This window comes from Hirundo rustica, chromosome 1 (genome assembly GCF_015227805.2).
Source record: "Hirundo rustica isolate bHirRus1 chromosome 1, bHirRus1.pri.v3, whole genome shotgun sequence".
NCBI lineage: Eukaryota > Metazoa > Chordata > Aves > Passeriformes > Hirundinidae > Hirundo > Hirundo rustica.
In genome coordinates this window covers 126,577,530-126,597,982 of record NC_053450.1, presented here as the reverse complement: position 1 = coordinate 126,597,982, position 20,453 = coordinate 126,577,530, and the positions used below count along the sequence as shown (strand labels likewise).

Below are 20,453 nucleotides of genomic sequence, written 5' to 3'. Positions count from 1 at the left end.
AAACATAACATACGTGCTCTTGCTGCAGGTGAATTGCTGACTATTTGCTCTAACAAAAACCACACTGCTGGGATAATAAACCATTTCAACTGACTTTAGCTTTTTACTCAAAACAGGTGTCCAGCCTTGCAGACAGTAATCCTGTGAAAAAGTTGCCAAGATTTTGTATGTCCAGATTCCCTCAAAAGTCTGTCACCTCCATGGTGGAATGCTGCAGAAAAGGAGGGAATAACCTGGGATGAGCTTCCCACGACTGAAATGCCATTTAAATGCAAAGAGCTAGGATATTCCTCCCCATTTTTCCCATGCCAGAATTTACAAACATCACTTAGCCTCAGGACTGGAGCTCTGGGTCGATCTCCTTCCATCTCTCTTGCTTCACTGTATCTTTATTGTGGCAAGACGTGTAGCTGCCCCTTGATTATCACCTCACTGAGACTGCATTTTCAGACTCCTGTTTTCAGCTACCATAACAAAAATTAAAGGATTATACAGAAGAAAGTTAAGCCTAGAACTCTAGTGTGGTTTTTTTTTTTTTTTTTTTTTTTTTTTTTTTTTTAATTGTCTGTGGGGTTTGTTTTTTGTGGTTTTTTTTTTTTTTTTTTTTTTTTTTTTTTTTTTTCTTTTTTATTTTTTTTGTGTAAGCTATACCAAAATTTATACCATGAGCTTTCCGGTCTAATTTGACAGCAAAGTTTCCTTTCCTTTAATGAGAAATGACTGTATAAAGCAGGGGTACACTAACAATTAATAAGCTTCTTGCAAAAAAAGTTTAAATGGGAAAGCAAGATGCAAATAATAACTCATGTAATACATTGCAAATAGACATCAAAAAGATTGTTTCTAATGCCTCTTCAGAAGTCATAGCTGACCTAACAGAGTCATAACTGGATCGCTAAAATACAACTCAGGTTTGCTGCACTTAACACCATCATTTAAGTTATTTAATTAATAACTATTTTATTAATATATAATTAATTTTAAAGTATTTACTATATTTCTCCTCATGTTTTCCAAATGGGTGCTTTAGTCTTTCTATGTTTGTTCTCCAAGTTGTACATATAAATTTTTTATGAAATCTGATATACCAAATCTTCTTGGTATAAGTTCAATTTGCAAGTAGAGACAAGAGAGGAGCAGCTTCATCTCATCGAGGGTATGGTCATTTCACTGTTACTGGTTACAGTTCTGTCTGAATAAGGCGTAGTGCTTTCTTCATGTTCTCTATTACTGAAAGAAAAATAAATAAGAACTGTGAAAATGTATTAGAAGTATATTTGTACAACTAAAAAAAAGCCACCTAGTTTGATTTAGTAAATTATTCATGCTGAGATTGATTTATGGCCACGCATATTATTTTAGAGATTTCTATTTTGAACATTATATCATTGATACTAAAACAGAAAATAAAAAAATTCATGAATCAAAATGGTTAACTTAAAGGATTTGACAAGAATACTTTCAACTCCCTCATTTCTCAACAGCAAGCCTAGTAATCAGATGTGATGTGTGTATTTGTGGTGAGATTCTGCACTGGTGTCAAATAAATGGCATAGAGTAGAAAGTAGCTCAACCTGAAAAATCACATTCCTTTCTGAAATATCTCTGTTAGGGGCACAGACACAACCACCTGCATTTCTTTACTGATTCCCTCCCACTACTGGCTATTTACATTGTACAGTTGGATAATTTGAGCGCAGTGACTTTCACCATTCTCCACAAAACTGCTCAGATCTTGATCCTGAAGGTTCTCACCCATGATCTTCCAATTTTTATTGCTTGAGTAGTCCCAATAAATTCAATGGGACAATGTGTGTGATTGTTTTGCTAGAGCAGGTTAGACCATTATAATTTATTGCAAATGCTCTCACACGGTATTTATTCTTTACTTTGAGATCCTAATGGATTCTCAAGCATGAGTGCTCAGGATGGGGGGTACAATGTGAAATGCAAAGTAACACGGCAAAGGGGCACTTACGGAACATCATGTCCTGGGGCTCGTATGTGTAAAGCCGGTTGGAGTATCTTCCTGTGATATCAGCTCTTACTGTGAGAGACGGGTCTGAAAAAGCATTTGGGTTAAACACTGCCTTCCATTCCCACAACAGCTGAGGGTGATGGTGTGGCACTACTTTGGCAGCCCTATTTCTGATTTCATCAATGCAGCAATTACGAGGCCGTTACGCTCTGTTCCAAACAACTGCTCTTGGAGAAATCCTGAACTAAAGCTAATGCTCATTTTTATTTTACACAGCTATTTTTAAGTGCTAGGTTACACATGCATTTCACTCATATTGAAAGAAGAATATCCTGTTTTACAGGTTCTGAGTTTACATCAGAAGAGGTTAATCTGACCGGATGCACACATAGTGGGGGTCATGGCCTACCTATGGCAATAGATAGCCTTCAGGATGAAAATCTTCAGATTCCTAATGTTCCCACAGTGGGAACAAGTTGCTGTGAACCTCTCTTCCCTCAGTTACCCTTCCAAGTATTTTATTAATTTACTGATTGCTGTAACTGCATTGCTCTCTGTCTGAGTGTGGGCTGAACTTTGAATGCCATCACAGAGCTAGTCACTCCAGGCTCCCTGCACAGCGAGTGAAAGGAACAGGCACTCTGGGGCATCATTAACTTGGTGCATTCCAGAAGTCAGCTTTATAACTGATAACTTTATAAATCATTAGATGCCACTGACTTGATTTATTCTGTGGTAATGTCCACTTGTAGCCATCTACATTCAGTCAGATATCTGACTTTTTCTGTAAACTTTGTCTTAGAACAGCACTAGCAAGAAGCACAGAGAGCAAACCCCCAGATATGAACAGACTGTTAAACATCTTGCTCTCAAGCCCCAATTAGTACCCTCCAGGACATATCTGTAATCTGAGAAGTTTACAAGAGTCAAACTATACAACAGAGGCAGAGAGATTTTCTTTTGGCAGAATGAATCATTTTGATGTCCACACAGGATGACAGTGGCATAATTCAGATATAACAACTTTGATGATACATAAATATTTTACGTACCTATAAACATGATTCGAGGCACATATTGTCCATCAGGTGACAGGTTTTATCTGTGGTTTCATGCTGGTGTAAAATTAAGGCTAGTTGTTAAAATGTTTCTGTAAATTTTGCTGAAATGGTACCACCTGTGAATAACCTTGTACCAGAAGACAAAAACCAATATGTACTACTAGTGTGTGAATACACATGCAAAATACCTCTACTTAAATAACTAAAATGTCAGATATATTATCTTAATGACATGAAAAAGCAAGACAAAGAAAGATTAAAACACAGACCATGAAACGATACAGCCAAATTGCCCCAAACCCCTCGTACCATGAGATTCAGCATAATGAAGTTATTTTGAGCCATTTCCTGTATTGTCTTCATTTTCTGCGAAAGCTTTCTTCAGTGCTAGAAAAGACAGATCACTTTGAAATCCATCTCAAACGCTGCTTTCCATCCGTGTTTGGGCCCACATTGCCAGAGACTGGGCCACATTGTTCCTGTGGGCTGCTCATTCACATTCCTGAGGAGACGCTTAAGGGCTCTATCACTGTTTTGGGGGGCTTTTTGGGCCTATGGCAGTACAACCTCTGGCTATGAAAATGGAAGCTCTCCTCTGTTATTTATGAAGCTTGTCACAATGGATACCATGTCTTGCTTGACAAAAGTGCATTATTCTCAGAAAATTCTTGTTGAGATCAATTTCAGCAGCCCCTGTCCTTGCCTCCTTCTTTAGTTACCATTTCAGGAGAACTAAACAATATTAAATTTGTTCAATGAGTGAGTAGCCAATCTGTGCCTCTTAATTTAAACTGAGTGCTGCATTTGAGATAGCAATAGAGCAGCAGTGAGAATTTTTCATGTTCTTTATTGCATAGTTTCATAGTTTCCTATTTTCATTTTGTAAATAATGGTAATAAATTTTTCACTTTTCAGATACGTTTTCATTTACCTGTTTCTCTGAATAATTTTCAGTAAGTGCAATGTAAATATATAATAAGTTCAGTTTCTTATAAAAATATTCACAAATTTTAGCACACAAAAAATCAAAATTACCTTGGCAGTACTGACAATCTTCCAAATGATGAATTACCATCAGAGGCTTGTTACTATTCATTAATAATAATAAAGATGTAGTTAGGTCACTTGACATGTAATCAGATGAGTGATTTTACTAGCAGACTGGAAAAGGCAAATTGCATTTAATCTTATGTTAACTCACAGTAAAATCGTATTCTGTAAAATATTGCAGACATTTGCGAGCAAGGGAAAAGAGCATAAACACTTTTAAAAGAAAGAAATAGAGAAACAGTTTCTACATCTAAATAAACTGTCTATCGTAAGAGATTCTAGAAGAAAGAAACAACAGATCCACGATAATTTCATCTCGTGTAGTAAATAATCAGACTGAATAGGTATTTAATGTTGCTTGGGTGTGAATTTCTCCAGGATTAAGAAAATGATAATATATATGAATTGGAAAAAAAAATTGATTTTATAAGACTGGGTTTATCACCAAATACTTCCTATGAAAATTTCTTGTGTTTAAGCTTCCTTGAATAGATATATAGTATATTACTTATCTTCTATAAATAATTTGATAAGTGCTAAAATTTTATATTTTGGATGTCAAAACATAAAGGAATTCTTTGCATTTTCTCATGTAGTTTTTTTAAACTGTATTTACTGTTCAGCAGGTTGGTTACTAATGCTTGGTCTGCTTTCGGTGTCAGGAGTTGTTAATTTCTAATCATTTTCACACAGGGTACATGGAATTAATTGTCTCTTGTTTTACAAATAATTTGCCTTCAATTTAACAATAGCTCATACTATTGTGATCTACAATGAACTGTAAAATATATTTAAATAAGTATTGTTATGAATTCTCAATATATTTGCAGCTGAGTCTCAGACAAGACTGAGCTTGGAACTTCCGTTTCTATCAAGATAATGAGAAAATATATCATGAACATATTGCAACTAATAAAGTGTTTGGGGGAAATGTCAAAGGCAAGTAGATCATCATGCAAGAGTAAATGTAAAAGATTTCAAGGAAATAATCAGAAGTACATGATATTAAAACACAATAGATGTAGTTTAAAAAATTATTGTATCCATTTATAATTGATAATTTAAATGACAAGACCTCTTTTGTGGCAGAGAATGACAGCATTACATTATTGGCCCTTGATGTTACTTCAGAGTCATAAGAGTCCTACAAGTCCTTTTGTTTATAGTCAGAGATTGTTTTATTTAACTGGGTGGTCTGCAGATCAGCACTCATGACATTTCTTTGTTCTTTCTCATTAGTGTATATTACGGCAGGATGGAGTAACAACTTTGTTTTCATACTACTTTTTAATCTCTTACCTTTTCTTTGCTTGATAAAGCCCTTCTTCATAAGTTTGCACCCATGTAATTTCATCTCCCCACCCTAGAAAATAAAACAAAAGGATTATCTGCTGGCCAGGCAAGTAACTCACAAAAAATTCCTTTTCTCTCTCTCTCCCTTTTTTTTTTTTTTTTTTGTATGCAAATAAGACTTGGAGTTTTTAGTTGAAGGTTCTTTAATATTGTGGGTATGCTAATTTCACATCTCCCAACAGACACAAAAGATTAAAAAACCTCAACCAAACACCCCAACCCTCCCCCCCAAAATCTCAGCTGGTTGTGTATCCAGTTCAAGTCCTTTGACAGACTGGTTAGTTATATTTCTAAATGCTCAGAGGTCCCTAAATCATCACCCAAGTCCTTTCTATCTTTGTATTGTCTGCCCAGTGTTTCATGTAGACCCTGGGACTTAAAGAGAAGCTGACATATAACGAGAGAAAAATGAAACATGACAGCTCAAATAAGATCAGCTTTAATATGAACATCATTAGAACAGTCTTGGAATACACACTTAACTCCAAAGTAACTTTAGAAGTTGCAAGCCCTTAATTTAATTAAATAATTCAATAAAGAAATGTCTGTTAAATAAAAATCTCTACTGAAATGAAATCCTAACAAAAATTAGCTCCATAGCTGGGGATATGCAGATCTCAAAAATCAAATTGTCCACTTGGTTTTATGCTTTCAGGTCCCAAGGATGCCAGCCCTTGCACAGTCGATCCCTGCATCCTGGGCAGTGCGGCTCCATTCATGACAACTCTCATGGGAACTGGAGAACAACTTCAGGACCTGGACCAGGTTAAAGCTCTGTTTCTGCTGTGCTGTCTGGACAGTGCTTGGACCAGTCCAGATCTGCTGTTGTATTTCTCACAGGACAATTGTCGTGATGCTTCTAGAGCACGACTTCTTTCAGTACACAGGTCTGTCTGGCTGATGATGGAGCTCTGTCATGCTGACCAGTGCCTTCCCAACCCTGGCTGCTGTCAGCTCCTGATGCAGGTAACTGCACACAGGAGTCAGCAAGGGGCATTTTGCAGCATGTTTTAAGCATTTCCCTTTGGTCTGTGAAAATTACAGATAAAGTGCTCAAGGCATCCCAATAGGCCTGAAATCAGAATTAGAAAAGTTACATCTGTTTTCCGTGACTGCTTGTAGTTTGCCTTGTTTTTTTTTTTTTTTTTTGTTTTGTTTTGTTTTGTTTGTTTTTTTTTTGTTTTGTTTCCCCCATAACTGACATAATGTAAAAAAATTTCTTGTCTTTTTTGTCCATTTAGGCTTACTGGCAGAAGATAAATCCTGATCTAGGCAAACTAGGCAATACATCCCAGATTGGTTATAAACTTTCTTCTCCAGGGATTCTGCTTACAAAAGCGTTTTTGAAATTTCTCTGAGGCTAGTCCAGGTGGTGCATGATTTTGTCAAGTGGTCTCTGAGCAATTAGGCTCAGAGGAACCTCTGAGAGATGATCAAGTTTGCCAGGACAGGGAAAACTCAGAGGTGTGCTGTGGGATCTGCAGGGTTTGCACTGCCTGCCATAAGAGGGTTAGGAAGGGAGATGGAGATTTTTTATTTTGTTGAATAGCCCCCAAAAGGGGAAGAAAAATGGGGAAGGGAAAAAGAGCTTGCTAAGCTATTCTTCTGCTTGTATTTCTAAGGATTGATCAGATATAAATCAGTTAAACAGGGTCTTTATTTAACATCCAGGTTAAAAATTATGCTCCACAAGGAAGTGAATTACACAGTCATGCTTTGTAGTGAGTATCTGATGAAAAGCAAAAAAGTCATGCAGAGAAAACCCCACCAGTGCTTCAAACTTTTCTGTGTACAAAAAGAGTCTGTAGAAAATTGTTCTCTAGCAACTGATGTTATGGTAGGTTACAATAATAAAATATTTTTCAAATGGTCCTATGAAAGAATATTTTTTCACTGATAGTCCTATATGTACATCTTGATTTGAGAGACTCAGTTTAGGGTTATTTGTTTCCGTTAGATCACTATGCCTTATATAAATTATGCAGGTTATATGAGGCCCTCAGTCATATCCTTAAGAATAAACTGATAGACTCAAATGATGTGAAATAAGAACACATATTAATTAGAGCACCACTTAACATTAAAGAAAACACACCTCAGTAAGTATATGTATGCACTCTATGTATGTTTTATAAATATATATGTGTGTGCATACATATAGATATACATTCTATATGTGTGCATTCCAAATAAAAGTATTTGCTGGCCTATATGGTGTGGTAAGGAAGTAACTATATTCAGTGAACTTACAATACCTCTTGACAGTGTCTGAGGTGCTCGTTTTTCCTTTTTAATTGCCATCGCAAGGTTGGAAGTGACTGCAATTAGCAGGAGGGACAAGGCCAATGTAGAATGGAGCATTATTTCCCTTCAAGGAAACTGGAAAACAAAAAAACAGCCTAGTCCACATGGATTTGCACCTGGTGCAGTGTAGATCAATATGTTAGTGGCATGACAATCTGTACTTCAGAGACACTTTTGATTATTTCTAGAAATATTTGCCTTTGTTGAGGAAACTGCAAACTGGTGTTGCTTATTTACTGTGAAATGCTACTTTAGGCTGCAGGGCACTCCTCTCATGTGATTCTCATGAACTAGTACAATGTTGTAATACTGGATCACAACAATTTCAAGACACTACTCCAGGTTTTTTGATTTCAGTGATATGTAACAGCATGCGATCTTTATTTCTTTTTATATTGTAGCTTTTTTGTCAAAAGAACATCTCATAATATCCTTCTTAATTAAGTAGGAAGATGGCAAGTATTTTCCCCAAGTATAATACTCTTTAAATTGTCAAATCATCTAAAATGTTGAAATTGCATTAATTTTTTAAATTCTCCCCTTAAAATTTTTCCCCATTCTTCATTGCATCTTTTACACTGAATTTCAGCTCAACTCCTTCTGAATAAAATAATTCATCTGTGTTTCTGGCTGGGTTAGTATCTCTTCCTGACCGAGATCATACAAGAAATTCAGTAACTTCTGACCTTGATAAAAGTCAGAGAACAAAAGCAAGAGAGTGAGAAAAGCATTACAAAGCCAATTTGTTTTTAATTGGTAAATCTACTTTCTGCCAGTACAATCACTTTTGGGCATTAAAGATCTGATGTTCAGGTGGATATTGGATGGTTTCAACTGAGTTAAAAAATGTAATGTAGGCCAGGATAGCACTCAGTCATCTCACTGGAGATCCCACTTTTCAGAGGGTAGAGCTTTAGGAGCTACCAGGATGCCCCACTGAGAAATTACTTTGACTTAAATAAAAAATCCCCAAACCAAATGAACAATAATAACAATGACCCTCTACCTCTGCCCCTGCCAAAAAAAAAAAAAAAAAAAAAAAAATAAAAAAAAAAAAATATATATATATATATCCCCAAAGAATTTGTGCCTATACTGATAAAGAAAATCTTTAACTTGCATTTAAAATTGATACTATATTGAATTACAACTCTAGAATTACAAATTGCAAAAAGAAAATGCTCTAAACTTTTTAGGACCAAGAGGGATGAAAAGTGTTGTTTTAATGAATCTCTTCACATCACAGAATCACTGTTAGCAGTTAATTTCTGTGAACAAATTACCCCCCCATTTCTAATAACTGGCAATCTTAATTTGAGAAATTCATTCTATTCAGGTGGCTGAAGAAAATATTGTACATTAAAATACACAAAAGCAAGGAAAAAGAAAAGGAATTGACATTTTGTTGTAAGAAGCAGTTTTTCATGATGCATTCATAAAAATCAAAGTATTAATCTCTTAAATCATAGGTATAATCATCTGAAGCTAATTATCCTATTGAAAATCAAGAGGGCTTTGGAACTGCAGATGGAGGCAGTTTAAATTCAGATTCTGTATTTTTCATGCTACATGATCCAATGTTATTTCATTGATTCAGAGAAAAAAAGAAGGAGAGCCAACACCACATAGATTGCCGCCAATCCCTTTCCAGAATAAACATTTGGTAGCTAATCTTTATGCATCTATCATTTGTCTTTTTGAATAACTAGGCTTGTAAGGCATTTGTGAACCAAACCTCATTGCTTTAATAAAGGACAGTTAAGAATGAGAAATACTTGCTCACCAGCAGCGACCAGTTCTCCTGATTGAAGGTCCTTTTCCTGGAATTTCTTAGCTAAAAACCAGTGATTTAAGTGCAGAACACCTGACCTGCCCAGGTCTCTGTGTAGCAACAACAGCACATTCACCTGGGAAAAATGAGAGGAACCTTTGAGCTGAAAACCAAAATAATATGTTTCCACCCTCCCCCCTTCCTTTTCTGCCATGCCTCCAACTTTCTCTCTTGCAAGTTCCCATGCTTATACACTGAATTCTTGAATTTCTCTTCATCTTGGCTTGTATCAGGTGTCTTGTGTGGGGATTGGAAATAAATAGTGGCTAGTCTGTGTCTGCTACTTCCCCCCTCAAACAGTTTGAGCCTGGCTTATGTCCAGTGAAAAAAGAAACCACCGATGAAAGCTGGAACTGGAGGTGCTTTTGTTCTCAGAGAATGGCAGAGTTCACTGGTGCTTGAAGATAGGAATGAACCTAATAGAAAGACACAAGGGTTACTTTGTGTAGAGAAGTGTAATTAACAAATAAAACAAACTTTTTTTTTGTGTTTTTTTTTTTTTTTTTAAGAGGGAAATAAAATTATTTATTGAAAAACTATGGTTTAAACTACCTGATTATTGCTCCTGGGAGTTTTAGTTTAAAAAGAGATGTTTTTTCAGACATGATGCTTGATATAATTTTACTGAACTTGATGAATACAAGCAAAGTCCTTTATTCATCACATTTGCACAAAGAAGGAATGAACTGGATCACCTTTTTCCTCCTCCTTGCATAGCTTTTGCAGAGGAATCAGAAGGAATCCTCTTTAGCTTCTTCTTCTCCCATGTATTTGTTTATATTGACTGTGTGGCTACATTTCTTAGATATATTGAATTTTTCCAAAATTATGGAAGTAATTTTGAGATATTGTGTTCTTAAGCTCTGAGGTATTGTGTTTTTCATGGCAGAGGTTTATTATTGTAAGGCCTAAGGGGGTGAACATTCAGTCAAATAGACTGAAATTAGTGCTGAGCTACCTGCGAGTTCCCCTTAGCAGGATCATGGTCAGCAATTTATCTCTATTTGAAGGTTACAATTTCAGCCTTTGTCAATTTTGCCAGTGAGATTGGCAGCTCTGGTCAAAAAGACATTATTAAGGTTTAATGCTGAAAGAAAATGGCCATAATAATTTATAAAACCCATCTGGATGCCTTCAGTATTCATATTCAGTCACTGCTTGCCAAATGGATCTTGCCAGCTGCACGTCCTTGATTTCTTCTGCAGGTGTTCAGCATCCACACATGAACAGAGTGTGAAGCCAGAGCTCCATCCCAGGCACTTGTGCTGCCTGGCAGTCAAACCACCAATCTGTGCAGCAGCAGTTACCAGCCAAATATTCAATCTCTGCAATGTGGAGCCCATGCTTCTGCACTGCCTCATTGAACTAACGTGCTCCCACTCGTTGAACTCGGCCAACTTAGTCTCCAGGGTAACGGTGGTGGAAAGCCTTTCCATTTTTCCCCTCCACTCTGAAGATTAGTTTTGGAGATATAACTATGGGTTAACTGTGTATACACAGTTGTATCTAAGTCAAAATTAGGAATTGTAATAACTATCTAAAAGTAGGGTAGAGTAAGGCAGCAATAAAGTATGTAAAAAAGACACAGAAAGAAAGGTGTTGCAGAATAACCGGCACCTGGAATCCCAAACTGATGCTTTTGTGTGTCATGCAGCAGCAGATCTAGGTAAGTATTCATATATGTAGCCTGTTTATGAAAAGTGAAACTGACTTTTAAATTTTACTTTACAGAATGCTGTGCATATGAGGTTGCTGATGAAGTTCTTACTCTGTCCTTAGCTCCTGTGTGAGCAAGGGATGAGACCACAGCTCCTGTGACAGCTGCAATTCAGCGTCATTCCTGCAACATCTTTTGGCAATTCTGCCAAAGACTTTTATATGTGATCAATGTGCTTCTACAAATCAATACAAAATTAATTAGGAGATCACAGAGAGAGGTCATAGTGTGGCCTGGAGGGGAGAGATGCACCACCGCAAATACCCAAACAAGTTTTACACTAAACAATATGGGAAAACTTCACAGAACATGTATTTTCATGGATGGGAAATAACTTCTGGCTCCTAACACAGGTATTTGGTGTGGACTGAGTCTGGACCTCAGTGCGTATTCAAGCAGCACATGGTTCCAGAGCAGAGAACTACTCTTGAGGCTTAGAGTGCTGAGCATTAGCTTTCATTGCCAAACAGTAAAAGAAATAAGTGGAAAAACCCTGCAAATGTCCATTGGGCTTAGGTCTTGACTGGCAGCCAAAAATGAATTTCTGGATCATTTCAATGAAGTAATTGAAAGAAATCTAGATATGACATGGTGGTTTGTTTCTCTGTGTGTGTGTGTCTTTCAAAATAGTCATAATTGTGGAAATAGTTCTTCTGGTATTACAAGCTGATTCACAGCAGATGTACTTTCCCCCCACCCCCTTCCCTAAAAGCAGAGCTCCAGGTACTGCTCAAGTGAACAAACTACTCCAGTGTTATCTGCACACCAGTTGTTTGCTTTTGCTTGACCATTGCACCTCTTTAACTTTGTATTCTTGTGAAGACATTGTTATGGAACATAAGCATAATAATGTAACTGGAAAAACATTTATTGAATTATTTTTTACAGTGGTTTGTACTGGCTGCAAACTGTGTTCTCTGCTTCTCAGGCTGATGTCCCTGTTTTCACTTCTAAGCCTTCAACTTATGCCAGTACTGTCACCTCCAACCCTTCCAAGGTTTTCTCTGAATTTTTGGAAACTGGCCCCTCCATCCTTAAATCGCCCTGTGGTGCAGCCCCTGGACAACTTGGTTCCAGGCTTCATTGATGCCTCACTCTCAGCTGCTCTGCAGCTCTGTGCCTCCGTGAGTCACAACGGTCTGTTGGCTCCCACTTCTCCACAAGTTTATTTTTCCTGCCCTCTAGGCTTCTCAGATTTCCCAGAACCTTTTATAGATACAAAACTTTGAAGACTGTAAGGGGGAAAAAGTAATTTATTATTTTTCATGATTTTTGCTGAGATTTACAGAATAAATGTGTTTTGGTAAATAAATGGAAACCAGCACTAGATGTTGCTGGCATCTTCCTTCAGTCCAAAAGTACAAACTGTTCTGGACTGTTTATTTAATGCTGTGAGGGCCCTGTCAGGGCCCAGGCAGGTCTAGCCCTTCTGCCAGCAGATCTTTCTCTTGCAGTGTGGCTCTAGCCATGCCAGAGGAAGCCTGGGAAGCCACTCTGGCCGCCCAAGCCGCTGGTGCACCCTGTCAGCCCAGAAGAGGGGTCCAGCACACTTCATGCCTGTGGGTCTTTCTCCAAGGCTTTGCTGGATCTGGGCTGGCATGAGGACCTGCAGAAGGTCCCTTTCCTTCTTCGCTCCCTCTTGCTGCGTTCTGGGCAGCTGAGAGCTGCTGTGCCTGACCGCCACGGGCACGGCAGGGAACAGGAGGGGCAGCGCTGCGGGGCTCAGGCAGCCCAAACACCGACAGCTCTGCACTGGCCCCTCTCACGCAGTGAATTAACAACCACAGACATGCCAGGGAACCACATGGGACAGGCGGTGCCTGAGCTTTCTGGTCAAGGACATGTTTTCTCTGTTTTCAATATTGCCAAACACCGTCCTCAAAGTGTATGCCGCCTTATGAAGATGAAAACCTATGCAAAAATTGTGGTTTAGACCACCTGAATAGACGATGATTTCTTTAGACATAATAAATTATGAAGCCTTATTGAAACTGTGAGATTAAAAAATATCTAGAATTTATTTTGCTGGGAAAGTTACGATTTTTTTTTTTTTTTTTAAATACTCTCAATGTCTTGTGGAGGTGTATTTCCAAAAGCTATTAAAAAGGACTCCATAAAAAGTAATTTGTTATCTGACTTGATTTTATTTGAGTTTCTGGATTATATGATGTGGTGCTTGGATTCAGTAAATGACATACTGAAGGAAATGATATGTAAGTATGATTGTAGTTGAAGGACTTGGATGGGAATTCTCTAGTGCAAATATGAACTTTTAATATTTATGGATATGCAACCCATTTTAGTTTATCCATGTGGTCCTCACGGCAAAAATTTGGTCATTACCAGTGCCTCTAGTTGGCAGTGTTGCATTACTAATAGCAAAAGGACAACTCTTTCTGTTTCAACTTTGCTGTATTCCAGTGATAAGTTCATAATACAGATAATTTAAACATAAAAATCGGTGTACATAAAAATTCACAAAGTTTGAAAAAAAATTAAAAATCAAATTTGAAGAAGTCAGAATATTTGTTTTTATTATTATTATTATTTTTTTTTAATATATGTACTCATAAAGTAATTTGAGAGGTGACAGGGATAGAAACCCAGACCAGATTTTAAGGAAAAGAGCCAGGAAATTCAGCATGTGTTTTGGAAGAGATTGAGAGCTCAGAAATATTCAATGAAACTTTCTGACTGCCACAAGAAATGAAAAGCGGCTGCATTTCCCCACAGTCAGCATGTCCCAATAAAGACTTCACAGGCAAGAATGCTCTCCAGAAACACATTGGACTACTTTGCTGCAGCTGTGAGAGTGAGTCAACCAGGCCTCTCTTGAAAGCAATCCTGTTGCTGCAATGTTTTTGCAATGTTTTCCTGCAGTGACATCACTATATATGCTTTAAAATGTAATGCCATCTAAAAAGCAAAAGACATTGTGTGCTGCAAAATGAGTGTTTACTAGGATCTTTCAGTGTTTTGGTTTTCTGTGCAGTATACCTTTTACTATATTAAGGGATTTATTTCAGGGCTTGCTTCTTTGAAGGACTGACGCAAGAGGGCATGAGAGCAATTCAGTATCTCAGCTTTTGTTTCCCTTTATACTCTCTGTTCTTTGGCCAAACATTGATCCTGCAAGTTTCTGAGTCCTTGGTCCCATTCCAGCACAGCTCTCGATACATATTTATCTTTAGGCACATTAGCAACCCCATTGATGGCCATAGGGCCACTCATGTGCTTGAAGTTAGGCATGTTCGAGTGTCTCTGCTGGATCAGAGAATATGGGACTGAGGTCTCTGGCAAGTGTCCAGGCAGACTTCTCCTGAAGAAGCCAGACAAACCTCTCTTCTGATGCTGACCTGTCATGGTGCAGTAATGTTTATCTCTGGCAGCCACTTGCTGAAAAGGGGCTCTAGTAGATCATTCCTCGCTGACTGAGCAGATCATGCTGCTTTAGCCACAAATGCTTCAGCTTTGGCCGTCTCAATGCAGAACTGCTCACCTGAGCAGCTCGTAGAGCTGCAGCCTGAGGCGTGTGCACTAACCCCTTTGGTGGTGCTCAGCTGCTCCCCTAAAGCTGAGCTCATTCACTGCAGTCTGTACAGAGATATATTTTGTATTCAGTGTTATATATGTATTTCTATATTTATTTATATATTCAGTATATTCAGAAAATTTGAATAATAATATTTATAAAACCCAAAGCGAACAAAACTTTTCTGTCTTGCTATGGCCTCCTGTTTCTAAAATTCACATCTGAGAAGCAGGATGAAGTTAACATCACCTGACTGAAAACAATCTCACTTTGAGTGCCAAAGGTGGAGATGGCAAACATGTATAAATACACGTGAGTATCTTGTGCTGACAGGTATCCTAGGTCTTGCTTTTCTTTTTCTCCATGGGCATTAAAAACTGGTAATTATCACAGTATGGCTTCCACTGAGTAATAGTTTGCTTTTACTGTGGAATATATTTTTAGCCTGGCCAAGCATAACCTTTTGCTATTTTGTTGTTACATTTATAGCTCACATAATGGATGCAGAAAAAAATGTAGCTTCAGATTAGCTTCTAGCTACAGTATTTTCTTGTTGTTGCTTTTTTAAAGCCAAGGATTAATAAAAGACAGACAGAAACATAGGACTGAGTCATCAAGTGCTGCCCTCCACTCCTGGAGGCAGCCACATCATAATATCCTGCTTATATGTGCATTAAAATGACTTAGGAATTTTGCCATTCTTCTTTCTCAAGCCTGCCTTTGAAACTCAGTCCTTTGGAGAAACTCTGATTTAATTAGCCTGAACTTACACTTGGCAACTTCTGATCAAGGGTTCTTTTGCCAGCATTGCCCCAAATGCTGCTTCTCTCTCTCTCTGTATCTCCCTCACTCTCAAGTATGTCTGCAGGGAAGACATATCTCAGCTTGATCTTTTTTTCTTTTGGATGGAACAAAGAAAGGATTTTGAGTTTCTTCATTCACCATGTCTAGTTGCCCTTTTCTGTCTCTATTCTAGCAGGACTTCAGAATTCCTGAACAGAGGTGTACCATTATGTTACACATATGGTCCTATTTGACCTGTGAAACTAATGTCTCTCTGAAAATATGTTGTCCTACTTCTCTTCAAGTCCCATTTGCCTCTTGTACATTTATTTTATATACTAGTTATTAACGATCAATCATAATATGATCTATCCTGTGATGATTACACTCACATATTTTTTTCTTCCAGAGTTTGTTCCAATTGCTAATGTTCAGACTTTGAGCAGAGATATCTGCCATTAGCCTCTGTGAAAAGAATTTTTTATACGAGTGCCTTTTTTATCTTATATGATCTTTATAAGATGTGGATGAGCTGGCCTTGAGGCCAGTGGGGAAAACTGGAACACTGTGCATTTTCCTCTGTAGGAGTATTCACTTAGGCTATGACTAGCCTAAAGCAGTTGGTCTCCCTAAAGCCACTACTTTAGGCAATGGAGAAGACAGAGATGACTGCAAACATATGGATTAAGTCTACTCTAAGTCACCATCTGGAGAAGCCAGATGGGATCTGGATGGGAGGTACCAGATAAAGACACCCTAGGAGACTGGCTCCCATCAGCTGATGCTAGTCTCTTTAGATATCTTTCCAGTCACATCTTTGGAAGATCTCATTATATCTGCATTCTTCTTTAGCACATACATCAAATTGGGTAATGTTAGATCTCAAAAAAAGCCTCAAACCCAAAACGTACTCAATAGATTTTAAGCCCAAGGATCTAGATATCTGAAACAGAAAGTTCTGTATTACCAATACTGAAGCTAACCTTAGTGAATGTATTTTATGCCCTAGCTATCACCATACACTTGTTTAACTGATATTCTCCTGGCAATCATTTCCAAGGCTTGCACAATAGCTTCCAGCTGTGGTACATTCCCCCATATGCTTTTTGGTTTTTTTTTTTTTTTTTTGGGGGGGGGGGGTTTCAGAATAAAGGATATCTTTTCCTTGAATTAGTGAGGTGTCTCAGTAGACAGGTGTAACCTGACAGTTTTTTGTTATTTATGGTGGTGATGCTGCACGAAGGATGATGTTAGAGATTCCAGTGACTTCATCTTTTGCCCTTGATTGAATGAAAAATGTTATTTTTGCACATACATGTAAAATATTGTAACTGGTATTTGGCTGAAAGATTTAGGTGCAATGTGCCAGGATGTGTGGTTTGTGGTGTGGTGTGGGTTGCAACAACCCTGGGTTTCTGCTCAGCTTCTACCACATTGCATTTCCATGATGAAAAGGAAATTAGTGAACTTTTAGAAACTTGTTGAAAAGAATGTCTGTTTGTCTGTCATAAGGGTACAAACAAGAACAGAGGCTGAGCAAGGTCTGCAGTGTAGTGTTACTGCAGAGGTAATGGGCAGAGTCCATCCTCAGTGGGACCTGGACGGTGTGAGGGCATGCTGGTGGCTTACAAATGCTTTCCCCTTCTCTTGCATGTACATTTAATTCTAGCTTAGCTCGCCAGTAGCCATAAATTCCACGAGAGTGTTATATGAATGCCACAGTAAAACTGACCATGCTTTTTTATTTCAGGTGGGATGAAAACCCCTGTTCCAATATGAGCAGGATGTAAATGTCATGGGATTTTCCCTCTGGGAAATGCACTGTAAATAGGTGCTTCTAATAAAGAAATTTAAAATAAGTTTGTAGAGATCTTAAGCTTTTGTATTTCCACTGATAATGGGGCACTTTGGTGGAGGTTGACCAGCTCAGATATGGAAGTGTGCACTGTGGACATCTGTACTAAAGCTGTGAAGGGAAATCTCTCCCATATGTTTCTGTTGTGGATGACAGAGGGAGAGCAGCGTGGAGGAGCCTCTGAAGCAAGCGACTACCAGGATGAACTGATCCTCAAGGACAGAAAGCTGACCCTGGGCTCTTACAGAAGGGAGGTCTCTTACATTGACAAAATCCACCAAATTAAAAAGAAAGCAAAGGAAACAGTCGTGACCGCAACAGCAAAAATCAGCTGGTGCCTGTACTACACCAAACATGTTTCACAGGGACCACATTAGCTACAGTTCTGAGATTGCATTTTGGTAAGAGGATGATGCTCTAAAACCTAGCAATTTCTTTCCTGCTTATCTTTCTCTCATCTTTATAAAACTCTCTTTCTTGGCTGTCAGGTCATGGTGCTTTGATTGTTTCCAAAGCAGGCTTTTTAAAAAGACAAATGGAGAAATAAATTTTTTCTTCAATTATTTAAAGAGAAATGTGTTTCCTGTTTCCTAACTTTAAATTTGTTAGTGGTGTCTAAATACAGAAACATCCAATCTGGAAATGGCCTTAGGAGATCTTTAGTCCAATCGCCTACTCAAGGCAGATTTAACACTGAATTCAGACCACATTTATCAGGACTTTGTCCAGTTGGGCCTTGAAAACCTTCCAGGAAAGGGTTTCCATTACTTCTCTTGGTAACCTAATTAAATGTTTAATTATCTTCAGAGATTCTTTTTCTTTTGTCCTTGAATCCAGATAGGACCTTCCCCATTCCAGTTTACATTTTCTTCCCCCAATTAAAATCTTGCCTTCTTTCAAACCCTTAACAATTTCTGTGTTGGTCCTTCCTAACACATTTCTGCCCCAGGGCAAATCAAGCCCAAATCCTCTCGGTTTTCCTTATGGGTCAGTTGCTCCAGCTCCTGACTCTTGGCAGAATCTTTCTATGTACCCTTGACAAGATTTATCCTCATCTTTCATGTAGTTGGTGGTACAAAACTGGATACAGGTTTACATATGCTGTCTAATAAATGCCATGCAAAGGGGAATAACCAGTAGTAGGATTCTTATTAATTCAGTCCAGGATGCTGTTGGTGTTTTTGTCCTGCCAGAGCACACTTCTGGCTCGTGTAGAGCATATTGCCAAGCAAGGCCCCAGTCTTTTTCATCAGAGCTGCTATTAAAGCTTCTCAGCCTCTAGACTACCCTACTGCAGTGTTTTAGCTCATCCCAGGTTCAGCAGTTTGCTTTTTTTTGTTTTTGAATTTCATGAAACTCCAGAAATATAACCACATTAAATTAGACTCAGAACAAAGCATATCTAGTTTCTCACCCCACTCAACCAGCAGAAATGCTCAGAGTGGAAAAGCAGAAATTGTTAGAATAGGACAACCACAGAATAAAACTATGCAATTAAAACCAGGCAGGGACCTAGAGGCAATCTCTCAGTTTGATTTAGCAGTTCACAATTAAAGATTTAAAGCTCAAGGCAGCAACGTTACATCCACGAGAATTCTCTTTTCACAACCATGCCCTAAAAGTATGAAAAATTCTTAGGTATGAGAAGAACCAAACTGTTTGTCTGTTTTGTCCATGGTATAATCTGTAAACAACTCTTAAAATTACCTGTGATATTCTCATCTCTCACATATGGAAAATGGGTTTGTGAATAAATAAATAAATAAATAAATAAATAAATGCAACCTCACTGTGTATACATACATATATCAGAATTTATCCCAGAGGTGAATCTCAAAAGCATTTTTAACATGAGAAAGAACAGAAAAACCTGGAAAAAAATCACCTCAGCAGGCATAAATTAAACTAGTAACCTAACTGTACTGAGAAAAATACCTTAGCAAATGTATAAATGTAGGTATTATAAAGAAAGAAAAGAAATTTTACGTAGAATTAGTCATCTCAGACTGCCCTAGCTGGCCTGCTTTTGCAGCTATACTGGTCTCCCATGGCATTTTTTTCATCCAATCCATTACTGTTTGGTTCTAGATACTGCTTTTTATGAAAATACTGCACATAATGTCTTTGGTGAGCTGAATTTTATTTATTTGTCTGTGAAATAGGGACAATAATGTAACTTGATCTATTTCTTAATTGTTACACACAGCAAATAATATGTATTTTCAAAACCACTGGGAAATTACATAAAGTAAAAGAAACAGGGGAACATTTGGACAAGGTTATTGCGTGAGGTAAAGAGCAGAAGAAATAGTGGAAGGTCTTGAAGAGAACAAAAATATCAGATACTCCAGCCAGATTTCAGATTGCATAGTGCTTCACTGCCAGGGTGCCAATACTCTGCTGAGAGTCCTAAATCATTCAGAAACAAACTCACAGAACCTAAATACAGTGTTGAAATAACACAACTGCCCTATGAAGAGCAGCTGAGGTAGCCAGGGCTTCTTAGCCTGAAGGTAAGGAGGCTGAGGGGATCTTTGCTGCTCTCTACAGCTGCCTGAAAGCAGGCTGGATTCAGAGGGGGGTCATTCTCTTCTCCCAGACGACCGGCGACAGGACAAGAGGATACAGCCCCAAGCTGCTCCAGGGACAGCTGAGGCAAGATATTAGAAACAAATTCTTCACAGAAAAAAAGGTTCAGCACTGGAATGGGCTGCCCAGGGATGTGATTGAGTCACTGTCCCTGGAGGTGTTTAAAAAAAGACTTGAGATGTTCAGTGCTGTGGTTTAGCTGGTAAGGTGATGTTAGGTCACAGGTTGGACTCGAAGACCTCAAAGATCTTTTCCAACCTAGTTTCTACTGTGATTCTGTAATTTCTCTGTTCTGGATGTATGAATATTTCCTCCCCAAGTGCAGTAATTAATTCAAGCCATCTCTCCAGGTCTATCCAAAATGCACACAAGAGAAGTCTGGAATGCAAAAAGGTTCCAA

General features: G+C 38.1%; 1 protein-coding gene across 1 annotated transcript; it reads right to left on the bottom strand.

The window, feature by feature from the left end:
• Nucleotides 1–1,129: 1,129 nt before the first annotated feature.
• Nucleotides 1,130–9,557, bottom strand: AGR3 (anterior gradient 3, protein disulphide isomerase family member). The gene is given in 10 exon segments (XM_040076599.1): nucleotides 1,130–1,230; nucleotides 1,979–2,062; nucleotides 3,031–3,078; nucleotides 3,081–3,093; nucleotides 3,349–3,393; nucleotides 3,395–3,426; nucleotides 4,075–4,127; nucleotides 5,389–5,452; nucleotides 7,698–7,821; nucleotides 9,530–9,557. Coding segments are annotated over 9 exon segments (495 nt in total). The 5' UTR covers nucleotides 7,804–7,821; nucleotides 9,530–9,557; the 3' UTR covers nucleotides 1,130–1,180.
• Nucleotides 9,558–20,453: the final 10,896 nt, after the last annotated feature.